General features: G+C 31.4%; 1 protein-coding gene across 1 annotated transcript in view; it reads left to right on the top strand.

Moving 5' to 3' along the window:
* Window positions 1–14,818, top strand: part of LOC129228472 (protein spire homolog 1-like) — a 54,333-nt gene that overhangs the window by 28,333 nt on the left and 11,182 nt on the right. Inside the window, exons 4-8 of the mRNA XM_054863153.1 lie at window positions 4,781–4,846; window positions 4,982–5,143; window positions 6,726–6,812; window positions 10,424–10,559; window positions 13,099–13,202. Coding sequence (XP_054719128.1) covers window positions 4,781–4,846; window positions 4,982–5,143; window positions 6,726–6,812; window positions 10,424–10,559; window positions 13,099–13,202 — 555 coding nt within the window. The remainder of the gene's footprint in view (window positions 1–4,780; window positions 4,847–4,981; window positions 5,144–6,725; window positions 6,813–10,423; window positions 10,560–13,098; window positions 13,203–14,818) is intronic.

Raw genomic sequence — 14,818 nt, 5'->3', positions numbered from 1 at the left:
ACAGTTTTGACCAAATAATAATAATTTTAATGTAGTGATATAAGATTTTATGAAAAATCACTTGAGTAGGGGAAACTGGGAGGTTTGACCCACTTTTTAGTAAGGTTTTTTTTTTTTTTTTTTTAAAGTTTGAATAAAAAAAAAAAAAAAATCCTGGTTGAATTTTTTCAAAAAGAAATACATCCAAGCAACTTTTTACATTGCTGTTATTTATTTAAGTTAAAAATTATTTTCTTTATTAAAGATTTTTCAAGAGCGTTCAAACTGGGTCAAACCTCCCCACTTGAGGGACGTTTGACACACCATAAGAGAGGTTTGACATAAAACTATAAATACCCTATATATAATATACATTAAATTGTTTATGAAATAAACACTCTGTGCTCATAATAAATTCATTTTCTAGGCTATATATAAACTGGTTTTGGGGCAAAACTGCTAGTTCTGTATAACATAATGATGTTTTAGAAAACTACAATACAAGTTGAACATACTTTTGTTGTTTGGTGAATACATGAATAGTTATAATTAGTCGAAAGCTTTACAATAATTAACAGATTTTATAAGCCTTTACATTTATGAGTGATATAGAAGGGTGAGAATTATTTTAACTTCATTGAAAATTTACACAGAACTAAAAATATTAATTTTAAACAAATAAGAAATCACTACTAACTTAAAAAACGTTAAAGAAGTGAAATTGTTGAGTATAAATCAGATTTTATGTAAAGAAGGAGGTCCATGTTCAGAAGTTTACTGTTTAAATTTTGAAAAAGCCAATTGGGTTTGGTCTATATCATTTTCTAGAAGAGCGTAAGTCTTCCTGTTGGAGTAACAGGGTCCACTCTTGTTAGTATGTTCACAACAGAGACCCACATTACATCTGAATGCCTGGGGTAGGAAAAAGATTTGGTTCGTCCACTTGGATAAAGAAAAGCAATTTTAACTTCATGTTGTTCTTCGTTTTTTTCTAATACATAACCAAGCCACCAATTGTTGTCATACACGGCAGTAACATAGCCTCTTATATCTTCAAATGTAAGTTTCTCAGGAGATTTCGTTACCTCCTTTTCCCACTCCTGAGTATCATTTGAAAAGTACTTCACTAATAATTTTGAACCACTTTTAGGGATGAACGAATGGAACTGCTGTGTACCTTTGATTGTTAAGGCTTCTTTAAATCGGGGCTGTAAAATCTTATCAGTTTCAATGTAATCTTTTTGTGTGGAAAAGGCAAAATCTACTTTTGGAACATTTTCGACTGCCCACTCAAAAGATCTCTTGGTGTTTGGATCTGGTTTTCGTATGGTCTCTGCAAACTTGCTCGAGCTGCCAGTCTCTTAATTGAACTGCCTACTCCATCACAAGGCCCTTTTCCATGCGCCGTGGCCAAAAAGTACCACTCGGCTTCAATACCGAAATCTTTCTGATGAAGACAAAGGTTCAAAAAAATTTTCTTATTTTTGTATTGTGCGCCAGAACCGTCTGAAAAGTAATAGATTTTTTTTGGAAGCTTTTGGAACTTATTTGTTAAATAAGGAATGAGTTTCTTGAGAAAAGTGTCGACTGCGATTGTATTGTGTTCTAGGCAGTCAGAAATGACAACGAAGTTCAAGTGTTCAATTTTGCCGTTCTTAAAGTATATCACAAAGGGATGAATGGTGACCTGCTGACTAGTCCAGTGGTAGCTCTGGGCTTCATCCTGTAAAACTATGCTGTAATTTTCAGAGAAATCACATGTAATTACAAATTCTGACTCTCTGATGTTTTCTTTAATGTTGTTGAGGAATGATGCTTGTTGCTTTGCAATAAAATCATGTCGGACTAAAGAAGGCATGTTGCTGCAAAATAAATCTATAAATTCGTCTGAGGTTTTCTCAAACATCTCTAGGTTGCAGCGATCGACTGACACCCATTGGCGAAACTGAACTTCTTCAATTAAGTTTTTTTCAAAAGAAGTTTCTAAAATTTTCCGTAAAGCAGTTTTTCCAGGGCAATACTCACAGTTCCCCATGTTGCAATCTATTGTTGATGGGTTACAAAGCATCTTTGCAATACAATCCTTGTAGGTTTTCAAGTTACCATCTGTAAGTGAATTTAGCTTAGCATTTTCCATCATCAACTTTATGTTTTGATGAGTTGTGCACACACATTCAGAGTGTGTGCCGCTCTGCCCAGCTAATATACAGTGTTTTGGTTTTAATTCCGCGAATTTAGAAAAACCAATTTTTATATTTGGGTGCTTATCTTTGAAATGATTATAAGCTTCTTTTAGATTACACAAAATAAGTCTTTTTGACATTTTTTTCTTGCCTCCATCTGGCAGAGTAACTGTTACACAATCTTTCATTCCTGGCATCGCCCGGCTAATTTCATTGTTTTCGTAAAAAGAATGCACAGTTTCGACTGTTTCTGTTGATAAACACTTCCCTGGCTTTGGATTAGGACCTTCCATAAACCCTTTTTCTTTCAAAATTTGTTTTGACTGTCGAACTAAGTAGTTTGGAGCATTAAACTCGCGCATTATCTTCCTAACACTCCATTTCTCGGGTAAACATGAGAGAATCATAATTTTTTTTGATCTATTTGTACAATTCAAAAAGTTGGTTTTCAGATTTTGAAGAACCGATTGGTCAATTTCAGTATCATTATCTGATGAAGAATTTTTAGCAGCGACAAAGAGTTTACGTTTCATAGATGAGGAGATTTTTTTTACTTTAGTCGAAGCATACTGCTTGGAAGTTATTTTCTTCTTATCAATCGGGGACACACCTAATTCTTGAAGTGAAGTATTTAGTGTCTGAACAATCACTGAACTTGTTGCAAAGTCTGGATCTTCGTCTGGAACATTCACCTCCAACTCAGGAGAATCTTCATTTTCAGAATTTTTTTCACTAATGGGCACTGTATTTTTTAACTTAGTTAGGTCTTTTCTACACTGATCACAAATCATGGAGCCATCAAGTATTTTTGGAAATGAACCTGTCATCCAAGATGTGACATTTCTCAGTTTTTTTCTATCTCGAACATGATGATTTGTTTTCTTCAATGGATTACAACACTGAACTCTTACCACAGTACTGCATTTTTCGCTAGTTTCCATATTTTCTAAAAAATTCTTAAAACTTGCCTTTTAACTACAAGTTTTAATCATAGATTAAATTCGCTAACAGATGAGAAATACTGAAGTTCAAAGTAATAATTCTTTTATGTGAGGTATCACAACTATTTTACATTATGGAATGGATAACTTAAGACAGTAATAAAATTTAAAACACTACTTGTTAGCAAGGTCTCTAGTCACTGAATGAATGCTTGTGGAGAGTCTGGCTTGAGCAAGTTAGAAGAAATACCAGACTGCCACATGGGGGGTCATGTGGCAGACTGGTGTTTGTTTTAACTTGCACAGAAAGGTACCAACTTGCTAGATCTGCAGATACTGGATCAAGTGAATGGAAGGGAAAAGATTTTTTTTAAATAATACTTGCTTATCAAACTATTTAGCCACAACAATATTTATTGTAAATTTATCAAGTTTTCATACAGAATAAATTGATATAGTTTTATTTAAATTTTGGTGTTTTATTTGCCTTAATTTTTACAAATATTTTTATAAGAAGAATTTAAAGTACAATGCATTCATATTTGTCATGAAAGCATTTACCACAAAATATTTTGCTACAATAAAATAATTATTATGTCAAAATCTGATATTTATGAAAATAGGAGTCAGTAGTAATTTTTTTTTTGGCATAGATCTCATTACCATCCCATCATAAAACTTTGCGTGGCAGTTTATGAAAGTACTGTCTATTTATAGATTTTTTTTGAAAATTTTAAAAGTGGTACTTTTTGAAAAAAATCAAAATCAAAAATTTGATTTGCACCAAAAAAAAACTTTTTTTTACTACTACATAGGACATGTTGCATATCTCTTAAAAGAGCATTAAAAAAGCTACAAAATAACACCAGTCCCACCTCTCTAACTCAATTTTAGAGCAATTTGTAAATTGCTTGTTTGTAGTTTTTTCACGATTTTTTGAAAACTTTACAAGGCCGTACACAAAAAACTATTCAAGATAAAAATTTGAAATTTTGTATTTTTGTTATTCTTAGTGCCCACTTTATGTGTGCCAAATTTTATCAAAATCTGAGGGGGTGAGGTAAAATTTTAATAAGTGTGTTGATTTGACACGGAATGACCCAGCAATCTTTTAGCATATTTTTTTGGCTTTGGACATCTCCAAAAGGGGATTCAGTTTTTGGTATTAGAGGGGGCCTTTATTGGATAGGGAAAGACATAAATAAAATATTTGGGGACAATAGTGATTTTGGGCGAGTTTTTGAAATATAAGTCCCACACAGCTTTGGAAATTTCGGTCACTTTTGCTCTCTCCCTCTGGGTCTGCACACTTGAATACCTACAATTGAATCTTCCAATAGTGCACCACAAAGGATATTGAGCAAAAATACAACTTCATTTTTGTGGATAAATCTTTTTTTTATTTTTTTTATTCCCTCTGTCGGCATCTCGTAAAACACATAAATAATAAGAAACTAGGATTATAATAAAAAATTGTTACACAGATGGTTGGAACACACTAGGGGAACACACTAGGTTTCTGGTATTTTCAACCTTTTTTTTATCATCCCAAAGTACTTGTGAACTATCTGTTCTGTTTATAATTCCAAAAATATGGCAGCTGTATTTTGTAAATGAGTACCGATTCTGTTTTATTTTGCATATTGCTTTTATTGCTACTACAAATTTAATTTTCAGATTCTACCATCATCTGATGATGAGACAGGACACAAAACTCTCGCAAAACTTGGCATTCAGGATTGGGTATGTCTACCATTTAAACATTAAGCTCTGTAAAGTATTATTAACAATACTTTTTAAAAAATTAGATGTTTTTGCAATTTGAAATGCATTTTTTTCTTCAAAAAAGTGTGGAGTAATTTTTATGTTCTTTTTTAGGCAAGATTATGGATGCAAGTCATTCACCAATTAAGGCAGGGTGTTAAGCTCAAAAAAGTGGACCCTACGCACTTTCACCACCCCTTTGAGTTTGAACTTACTCCCTATGAGATGCTCCTGGATGACATAAGATCACGGCGGTATAAACTTCGTCAAGTCATGGTGAGTTGTATGTTGTAAGCCTCTAAGATCTAAGTTCACTGATACATATATATGTATCACTTGTTGTATATTTTGATATATGTATCAGATATGTATTTTGAAATTATCATGATATATATTTTTTGTTTTTAGAACTAAAATATTTGCAATATTAAAATTATACTTATTAATTTTATCAACATTATATTCCTTTGTTATTAAAAATTATAATTTTTAAAACTAACAAAAAGTTATAAAACCATCATTTAATTATATAAAAGGATGTATTACTATACCATTTATATCATGTAATAGTTAGCTAGTTTTTTATTTTATGCAAATTCAAAACGACCAGCAACAGGCTCTGGGCCCAGCTAGGCTGGTCCTAGTCAATTTACAATCCCCAGTGAAGATCAATGGCCCTCTTAAAACTATCTACTCTCTTGCTCATTACCACCTCTTCCGTAAGCTGTTTCAAAGTTCCACTACCCTTCTAAAATAATAATTTTTCCTAATATCCATGTTAGCCTGAGATTTAAATAGCTTAAAAGAATGACCCCTTGTCCTGTTTTCAGTGCTAAACTTCAGCCCCGTAACATCTTTCATTTTAATAAGTCTAAACAACTGAATCATATCCCCTGGGTCTCTTCTTTGCTCAAGACTGTACATTTTTAGCATTCTAAGCCTGGAATCGCCATCTAAATGAGAAAGTTCATTTATTAGCCTTGTAGCCCGCCTTTGAACCCTTTCCAATACATTAATATCTTTCTAGGGATAAGGAGACTAAAACTGAACTGTTCATAAAATAATTAAGAATGTTATGTAACAATTTTAAAGTAAATAAAAGTACTTAGCTAAAAATTAAAAGTTTGTCAGAAAAAAGCCAAATGTGTTGTTCCTTGTAAAAAGGGTGTATCTCCAAGTTTTTAAAATGTGTATGTATTTGCTTGCTGAATGAAATCACATTTAGTTATACTTTTTAGCATAAAAGAGACGCAATTCACTTTTCAGAGATAAATATCTAATGACGAATAGCAGCTGAACACTTTTTTTTTCCCCTTAGGAAAAGTTTTCAAAGGGCTTTGTATAGTAAGGCATAGTAAAATCATTTACAAGGGGAATGATTCATTTTTACAGTGAACCAACCATTCAAGTGTATCTCTGTGTACCGGCTTATGCATTATTTTTATTTATGAATTATGTAATTTTTTTAATTTAGCTAAATTAATTTAAAATAAGTAAAGCAGCTAATGCTGAAGTACCTTAATTTGAATTACCTAAAAAGATTATTTTCTAACATTTTAAATGTCTTTCACACATGATTGTAAATATTTATATTTTTAATAATATAACATTTTTTTTTCTTTGGATTAATGGTGAAAGAAGCATTAACTTTAAGTCTATAATAATATAGTGAAAAATGAGAGGTCTAATTGGAGCATGCTGTTGTTATTTTTTAAAAATTGAAAATATCAGATATTTATCAAAACATTGAATATTTTTGATAAATATGAAAATATTAGCATATTTTCAAACCCTGTCAAAGATGTATACGTTCACTTTTTGTTTTACTGTATGTAAATTTCACTGCTTGTTCTTGTAGGTAAATGGTGACATTCCTCCTCGGGTCAAGAAAGACGCACACGCTCTCATCTTAGAATTCATTCGTTCCAGACCTCCTCTAGTTCCAGTAAGATTTAATACGTTTTGTTCTGCTCTTGTTTATGCTTTTTGGGTTTGCGTTAGATTTGTGTGCATATCCTGGCCTCAGAACAACAGTATGATGTCTTATTATTGTTAGCAGGCTTAGATGTCTTACTGTTGATCAAAGCAACAATGTGTTCTTCAATTTCCATTAAACAGTTAAGGTCCTAGGTCAGCAATTCTCAACCAATGTCCCACCGGACCGGTACCGGTCTAGTACTCAGAGATTTATGTTCCTGAACGTTAAAAAAAATGTCTTACTCAAAATCAGAGAACACCATAATAGATAAATTAATATTCTGTACCACATCTTTTAGGTGCATTTTGTAATTGATTTTTGTATTTTTCCATTATGTTTCAGCACTGTTAAACACTTCTGTATAAGTATCACAATAATTACTTACCTTATTCTCAATGTTTAAGTATTTTTTGTAACAATTCTTGTCCCACCAAATAAAGTTTTATTTATACATTTATTAAATCATTTATTGTTATTATATTTTGTAAAAAAGGAAAACAACTCTTGGTCATTCGTAAAAGTTTTCACAAGATTTAACGGCCCATGACTTCTTTTTTTTCTTTTGCAAAAAAAAGAAAAAAAGGAAAACACCTCAACAACCTTTTTAAAAAAATCCCATGTTTTAAATGGTTCTCAAATGCAAGATATTTTTTCGGGGAGGGGGGGGGGGGTGAAAGAAAAGAAGGAAAAAACGTCACCAGTCCGCGAATCATATTCAAAAGTTGTTGCCCGTCCGCTTATCAAAAAAGGTTGAGAAACGTCCTAGTTGATGCAATTAATATTACTTAGCAAATATTCAAGCCCGTCTCCTGGGGCAGACGACCTGCGCTTAGGGTGGCAGATTTTAGGCTCGGTAAATTTCATGATGGCAAAATGTAAGGAGGCAGGAAAATAAAAAGAAATGAAAACTCAAATTTGTTTCTTAGTTTGAATAGTATTTTGCAAAATCATTTATTAAAACTATCAGCAATTGCAATTTAATGAATGCGTAATAATTTTCATTTACATTTTTATTTTACTTTCAAATGGTATTAATATTATTAATACCCATACCTATTTACCTATGCCTCAATAGCGATTGTTTCATAATTAAAATAAATTACTTGTTACAAAGAAAGGAATGGATAAAATATTGTTTGCTTTGTAAATACAGTATAACCCGAATTTAATAATTGTCAAGGGACTGGAAAAAGTTATTGTTAAATCAATTAACTAGAGATTCAATGTAGTCAAATCCAGACCAGTGAAATATATCATCAAATAGTGGAAATCGTTAAATCGAAGTTATACCATAATTTGATGCCTGAGTGCTTTCCTGAAAATTATTTTTAAGTATTTGCAGTATTTTGTCCAAAATTGATTCTGTTCATTACTACACTATTTAATTAGGTATTATCCTTCATTTTCAATTGTGAGATTTTTATTTACAGTCAAACTTTGTTTTGTACTAACTTTTCTTAAGTGGCAAATCAAACCACAATTAAACTTACACAATAGTCTTCAAACAGTGTTATTCTAATGAGGTAATTTCCTTCAGTCAAAAGTACTACTTTTTGTCATCGAAATGGATAGAATGAGCAAAAAAAAAATAACATGGACCCAGAAAATACTTTCATTTTCAAAACAGTTTTTTTTAATTAATTTTTTTTAATGTCTGATTTTTCAAACAAGGCGTGGTCTTGATGACCTCACAAATGATGCACTTTGCCGCATCTTTCTACTACGTTTCCACATTATGATAATCAAGCAGCGAATTAAAATTGCGCTCTACGCTTGCTATCAACCATATCGTTGCCAATACACGTGACTAAAGATGCAAATTAAATATTTTGCACTGTGAATGGCAACACAGAATGGCATTTCATCATTTTGGATGTGATCGGCAGAAGTCATAAACAATGAGAGCACTCTGTTTAACTAATTTTTTTAAAATATTAAATGTAAACAAATTTATCCAAAAATGGTCAGATTCTATGTTTTTAAGCATGCTCTTTCCGAAAAAAAAAAAAAAAAAAACTTTTAAAACTTTGGGAACGACCCCATTGTATAGTGAAATATGTCTGCTAAACTATAAGGGAAATTGAATAGTACTTGCATTATTGATATTGTGGTTGACAAATCAAACCACGAATTAGACAATCAACAATAATCTTCCAACAGTGTTACTCTAATATAGTGAAATCTTTCTGTTAAACAATAAGGAAAATTGAATCAGTGACACCGTGGTTGACAAATCAAACCACAAATTAAGACATACACAATAATTCCAACAGTGTTCTTCTTATATAATGAAATCTATCTATTAAACAATAATGAATATTGAGCATTACTTGCATGCTAGTCTGATCTTGTGACCCTGATTAGTGCCTGCAATATTTTCTTCACTCTTTTTCCTACTAGTACATATTTTTCAAAGTTCTCAAAATCACTTTATCCCATATCATAAACTGTTTTCTTTTATGCTTGTGGCTTTAGACTGGACTTACAGTTAATACAGTAACATTCATATTTTCTATATTATTAAACTCCTGTATCCGTTTTCCAGTTCATATTAGTAGTTAATGTTAATTATTATCATTATTTTTTTAATATATAGTTCTTATTTTACACTTTGCTCACAAATTTAGAAAAAATATTTAAACAAATGTAAAGTAGCTATAAACTTTATAAGCTTTTGTTCTGGCAAATATTTCCAAAGCTGAGAAATATATAATCTTATTTTGAACGCTTATAAAGTAAAAGATTTTCATCAGAATCCTATTTATGTTTGTTGCCTTATGTTTTAACTTTTTGTATACAGGTCTTAAAATGAAAAAGCACACTAACAAAAATCTTGTTTTGAAATGGGGTCGTTTCCAAAATTTTAAAAGTATTTTTTTCTGAAAGAGCATGCTTAAAAACATAGGATCTGACCATTTTTTAAGTAATTTGTTTAATATTTTTATTTAAAAAAACTTAAATCCCTGCAATTTCTTTGTTTACGCTTTTGCGTATGACATCACAAATGATGAAATGCCATTCAGTGTTTCCATTCACAGAGCAAAATATTTAATTTGCATCTTCATTCACGTGTATTGGCAACGATATGGTTGATTGCAAGCGTAGAGCGCAATTATTCAATTCGCTTCTTGATTATCATAACGTGGAAACACGGAAGAAAGATGCGGCAAAGTGCATCATTTGTGACGTCATCAAGACCATGCCTTGTTTGAAAGGCTAGACATTTATAAAAAAATGATTAAAAATAGTTGTTGGGAAAATGAAAGTACTTTGTGGGTCTATGTTATTATTATTATTTTTTTTGCTTATTCTATCAGTTTCAATGACTAAAAGTAGTACTTTTATGGAAGGAAGCAACCCCATTGATAACTGATTATGGCAGAGTTACATTCCTGTGTGACTACATTATTTTTTTAAGGAAATGCATAGATATGTATTGTTATCTTGGATATTAAAGATAATTGAAGAGCAAAATCCTTTTTTATAATTGTTTGTTAAATTTAAGAAATAAGCCCTTTTTCAGCTTTTATTAATCTGTGTATTAAATGCAAAGATCCATGTCCTGTCTTTCCCCATAGGTATCCAAGAGGAAATTACCACCTACTCCACCAAGAACACTTACATTGTATGAAAAGTTGATGGCATCCATCAAACAACAGCACAAATTGAAACCAACTGTTCAACAGAATGGAGAAGGGAACAACAAAAGAAAAAGTTAGTTATTTGTTTATGAAAGATTAAATTTTATTTTCTGTTGTATTTAGTCGTTGATGCGTTTTAACCATGCAATTGAATGCAAGGTTCCATGTCATTGCTGCAACTCATTAGGACTAGCAGTAAGAATCCTGTTAAATCACCTAGCAGTAATTTTCCGCTTTTCACCACTCAGAACTGTTGTTGCAATTTTGGTAAATTCAGTCTTGTACACTTTCACACAAACTTTTCTAGCCCATGTTTATTGTTCTATTTGCAGACCAAATCGCTTGTTCTCCTATTAAGTTCTGCCAACAATTCCTCCTGGTGTATAACCAAAATTTCTGTGCTCCCTAAAAAGTATGAGTCTTTCATACCTGTAAACACTTTCAACTAAGTTGTCTTAGATGTAATTATTAACTCTAAAACATATTTTGAAAATTTGTGTTTTTAAAAGTTATTAGAAATTTTCCTGTATCCTTTATACTGGCAAACAGTTTTGATAAATGTGTGACTTTTTGCATTTTGTAGTTTTATTAGACAAAAACTGTCTTAACGGTCGGTTCTCGGCAAGTTTGAAAGAGAACCAAATTTTACGCAATTTCCATATTGCATGCAAAGAACGGTCTTCAAATATTTGAGCATGAAGACTGGTAGCAAAGTAATAATTCAATATTGATGTAGATTCACTACAATTAAATATATTTTGGCATAAAAGGACCCCCCCCCCCCCCCCCCAAGTTCACTACATAAAATCCGAACAGTTTATAGTTTAATTTGGATTTCTATTTTGAAATAAATGCTCTGTAATGTCTATGCCAATATAGTATACAACTTAGCACAATTCCTTATTTTTGTTTTCTGTAATTTTACTTTTGTGATATCTATGGTCACAAACACAAAATTTATAATATAGATTGGCTACACCCACCACACACTACTCTCTTATGCAAGAAGGATGTGTCTCAATTTTTTTCACCATCCAAAAATAATGTTGTCACACTTTTTTTCAACATATTTTGCCTGTCCTTTGTCACAAAGTGTCACACTTCCCCTTACCCCCTCCCCTCATGTCATGCTATATTAGGTGAACCTATTGATATAAAAGTATTTTTATAATGCCTAATGTACAGCGCCCGACTGAAGTTTTTGAAGGCACTGGGCACGAAATTTATTTGGTGCTCTCCCCCCCCCCCCAATCTTAGCTTATTTTGTATACAGAAGTAGTAAAATATATTGATACTTGCGTATTAACATATCTGTACTAAATTTGTTGGTATTTTATTGCAGCAAATAGAAGTGACATAGTATTACGATAACTAAACGTAATAATATAAGATGTTGTCAAATTTTGCCCATTTGAAAAAGCAATTAATATCAAAATTATCTATGTTATAACTTTAAAAAGTGTTGAAAATATAGAATGAACTTGGAGTAGTTTTAGGATTTGCGAAAGAGATCAAATTTTTACAAGGAATTTTTTTTTTAGATTTAATATTTGCATATTGCTATAGCATGATATGGAATGTATCCAAACTCAAAATTTTACCTACAGATTTGGTGCCCTGGGCCCGTTCCCCGTGTGCCCCCCATGCCTTAATCTGGCCCTGGCGATGTCACGTTTCTTGTCACCCACTCCTTAATCCTTTTCACAAGTTCATGAACCTCCTCAAAGCATGACATCAGTTAAGGAGGTGCATATTTCTATCAAAAAATGATGTGAAATATTAACATTATGTACATACTGAACAATATTAACAGCTTCTTGTTGGTGTTTAATCTAACATTAAGTAAATAATAGTTTTTCGTGTTTTCCCAAAAGTTTTTTTAAATCGACCTGTTTGCTTTTGCATTTGTGACGTGGCTCTAACACTTTTTTATCTATAAAGATTTTTTAAAAGACTTATACCATAGTCTTTTATATTTTATAATTGACCTGATTTACTTTTTTTCCTCTTCATAGTAGTTATAAACATATTATATTAATCGAAAAGCTTGAATATGATTTTAAAAAAAAGCCGTGATAAGAAAAGTAATTTTTAAAGAGATATTAAACAAAATTTTACATATATACTGATAGACATTATTTTTTATTTTTTGAGATGCTCCTTTCTAGCTTTGGTGATATCGTTAAAAAGAAGTCACTGTCTCTTATTGGGGAAAATTCTAGTAATTGTAACAATTAGATGATTTTTTCCTTTTGAGAAACATAAGATTAACTAATATCTCTTTTTTTTTTGTTATAATTAGTACATTTAGTAAAAACCAACTCTTAGTATGGAAATTGATTACAAATCATAGCAATTTTTATTCAGATATGTAGTAGCTGTTATTAAAGCTTGATTTTAATGCAATATTCTTGACATAATATGTACATACATTTTTAAACACTTAAAAGATCAGAGTATTTGATTAATGAATCTAGAAATGTCTGTTTTATAATTGACCTGATTGACTTTTTTTCCTCTTCATAATTTGACTCTAATTTTGGCTTAGCCTATAAATTTCTTCTGAGTGCTTACTATTTTTGTGTTATGTTTACAATTTCATTTCCTTGTAGTTGAAACATCAAGAACAAAGCTGGAAGATTCTGATGACACTCCTCAACCTCAAAGAAGGCTTATCAAGCCAGATATTAGTTTCGGATTTTCCTCCAGTTTTGAGGTGATGTATTTTTGTTTTTAAAACAACTTCCCAAATTACCGTATTGTACTCATTTATTAGTTATTGTTCAGTAAATTTTTCTAAAATCTCTCTCAATGAAAATCCTTTTGTGTGCTGTTCAAGCTGTCTATCAAGTAGTGAATATGTGTTAGAGTTTTCAAAATTCTCAATTCCGGATTTTTTTAGTTTTCACGTTTGTTTTCAGAACACGAGCATTAGTAATGGAATGTCTGGTGTTTATTTTCAATAGCCATTTTATTGTTATCAATGAACTGAAGAATCTAGGAATTTAGCCACGAAGAAACAAGAAAAAAAGACCAAGAATAACATTACTCGTTTGCTTACTGGAGGCTCAAACACCTTTGGGACTTAGAGCTTATCTTTGGTCAAACTAAACATATTTTCAATCCCATTGATGCTGACACTGCACCAAAAGGTATTCAAGATCGCCCTTTTCAAGTTTTGTGTTGTTATACTGAGAGCAGCCCCATCGCTGTGATGATTTTATAAAATATTTGAATTCTGTACAATATGTTTTTACAGCCCATTTTTTCATCTCACCCCATATTGTATTTTTTATATTACATGAAACCTAGAACAGGAATGGTGGGAGAATAGATTTTCAATTACTGCTTACTTATTAGCATCCACATGGTGGGAAAATGTAAAATAATTGCAACGTCTAAATATTTCATAATTATTATTCAGTGTGATCCCATTGCAGTCCCATTCTGAAATCCTTACCACACATACACCACATTACAGTCGACTCCCGCTACGATGCAATTTGACTTACGCAAAATGGCTATAACGTGAATTTTTCAAGAGTAACGAATTTTTCGCCCACAACACGATTTTTTTTTGGAAGGAAATATCAACTTCGTTATTGGCGATTAAATATTGAATTCGTGAATGTTATTGCATCTCTTTCAGCATCACTGACAGCCAAAGTTCCCACACGAAACTAGCCTAGTGCATCAAATAACCACTCAGCATCTTTCATTTATTTGTTTTTTTCATTCTAAATATAAAATTTGTTGAAATAGAATAGCACCTTAGTGTCACCTTCATCTAAAGTTTGTGAAGATGGGAAGAAAAAGAAAATTTCTGATAAAAAATATAAAAAACACTAAAATTCTCGATATTCTTGAACAACTACAAAACTTCGACGGTAGCGCAACAATAAGCATGAGTGAATCTTCTATACGTACAATTAAAAGTCAAAACTAAAAGATATCCATAAAAGTTCAGAACTTAGTTTCAATATTGAAGCTTGCAGAGCAGTCTAGCAAAGTAAATATTATGAAAATGGAAGCTGCTCTTGTATTGTGGATTAATAAAGAGATCAGGAAGAGGAGATGTTGCCACAATCTGAAACGTTAATAAAGGCGAAGCAAACACATTTAAAAATGTAGAATTAGATGATCTGATCATGGAGCATAAATCATCACTATCTTCATTTTTTAACTCTTAAATATTGTTACTGTATCTGCTGTACTATTATAGTTTTTCAATTTAATTTTATGCTTCCCATAGGTCCTTCATTTTGTTCATCTTAAAGTATTTCATGTTAAATAACGGTTTTTTATTTTTTAAATTCAGTAAAAGTTTAATTA

This window comes from Uloborus diversus, chromosome 8 (genome assembly GCF_026930045.1).
Source record: "Uloborus diversus isolate 005 chromosome 8, Udiv.v.3.1, whole genome shotgun sequence".
Lineage (NCBI taxonomy): Eukaryota > Metazoa > Arthropoda > Arachnida > Araneae > Uloboridae > Uloborus > Uloborus diversus.
This window is presented reverse-complemented; position numbering and strand designations above follow the sequence as displayed.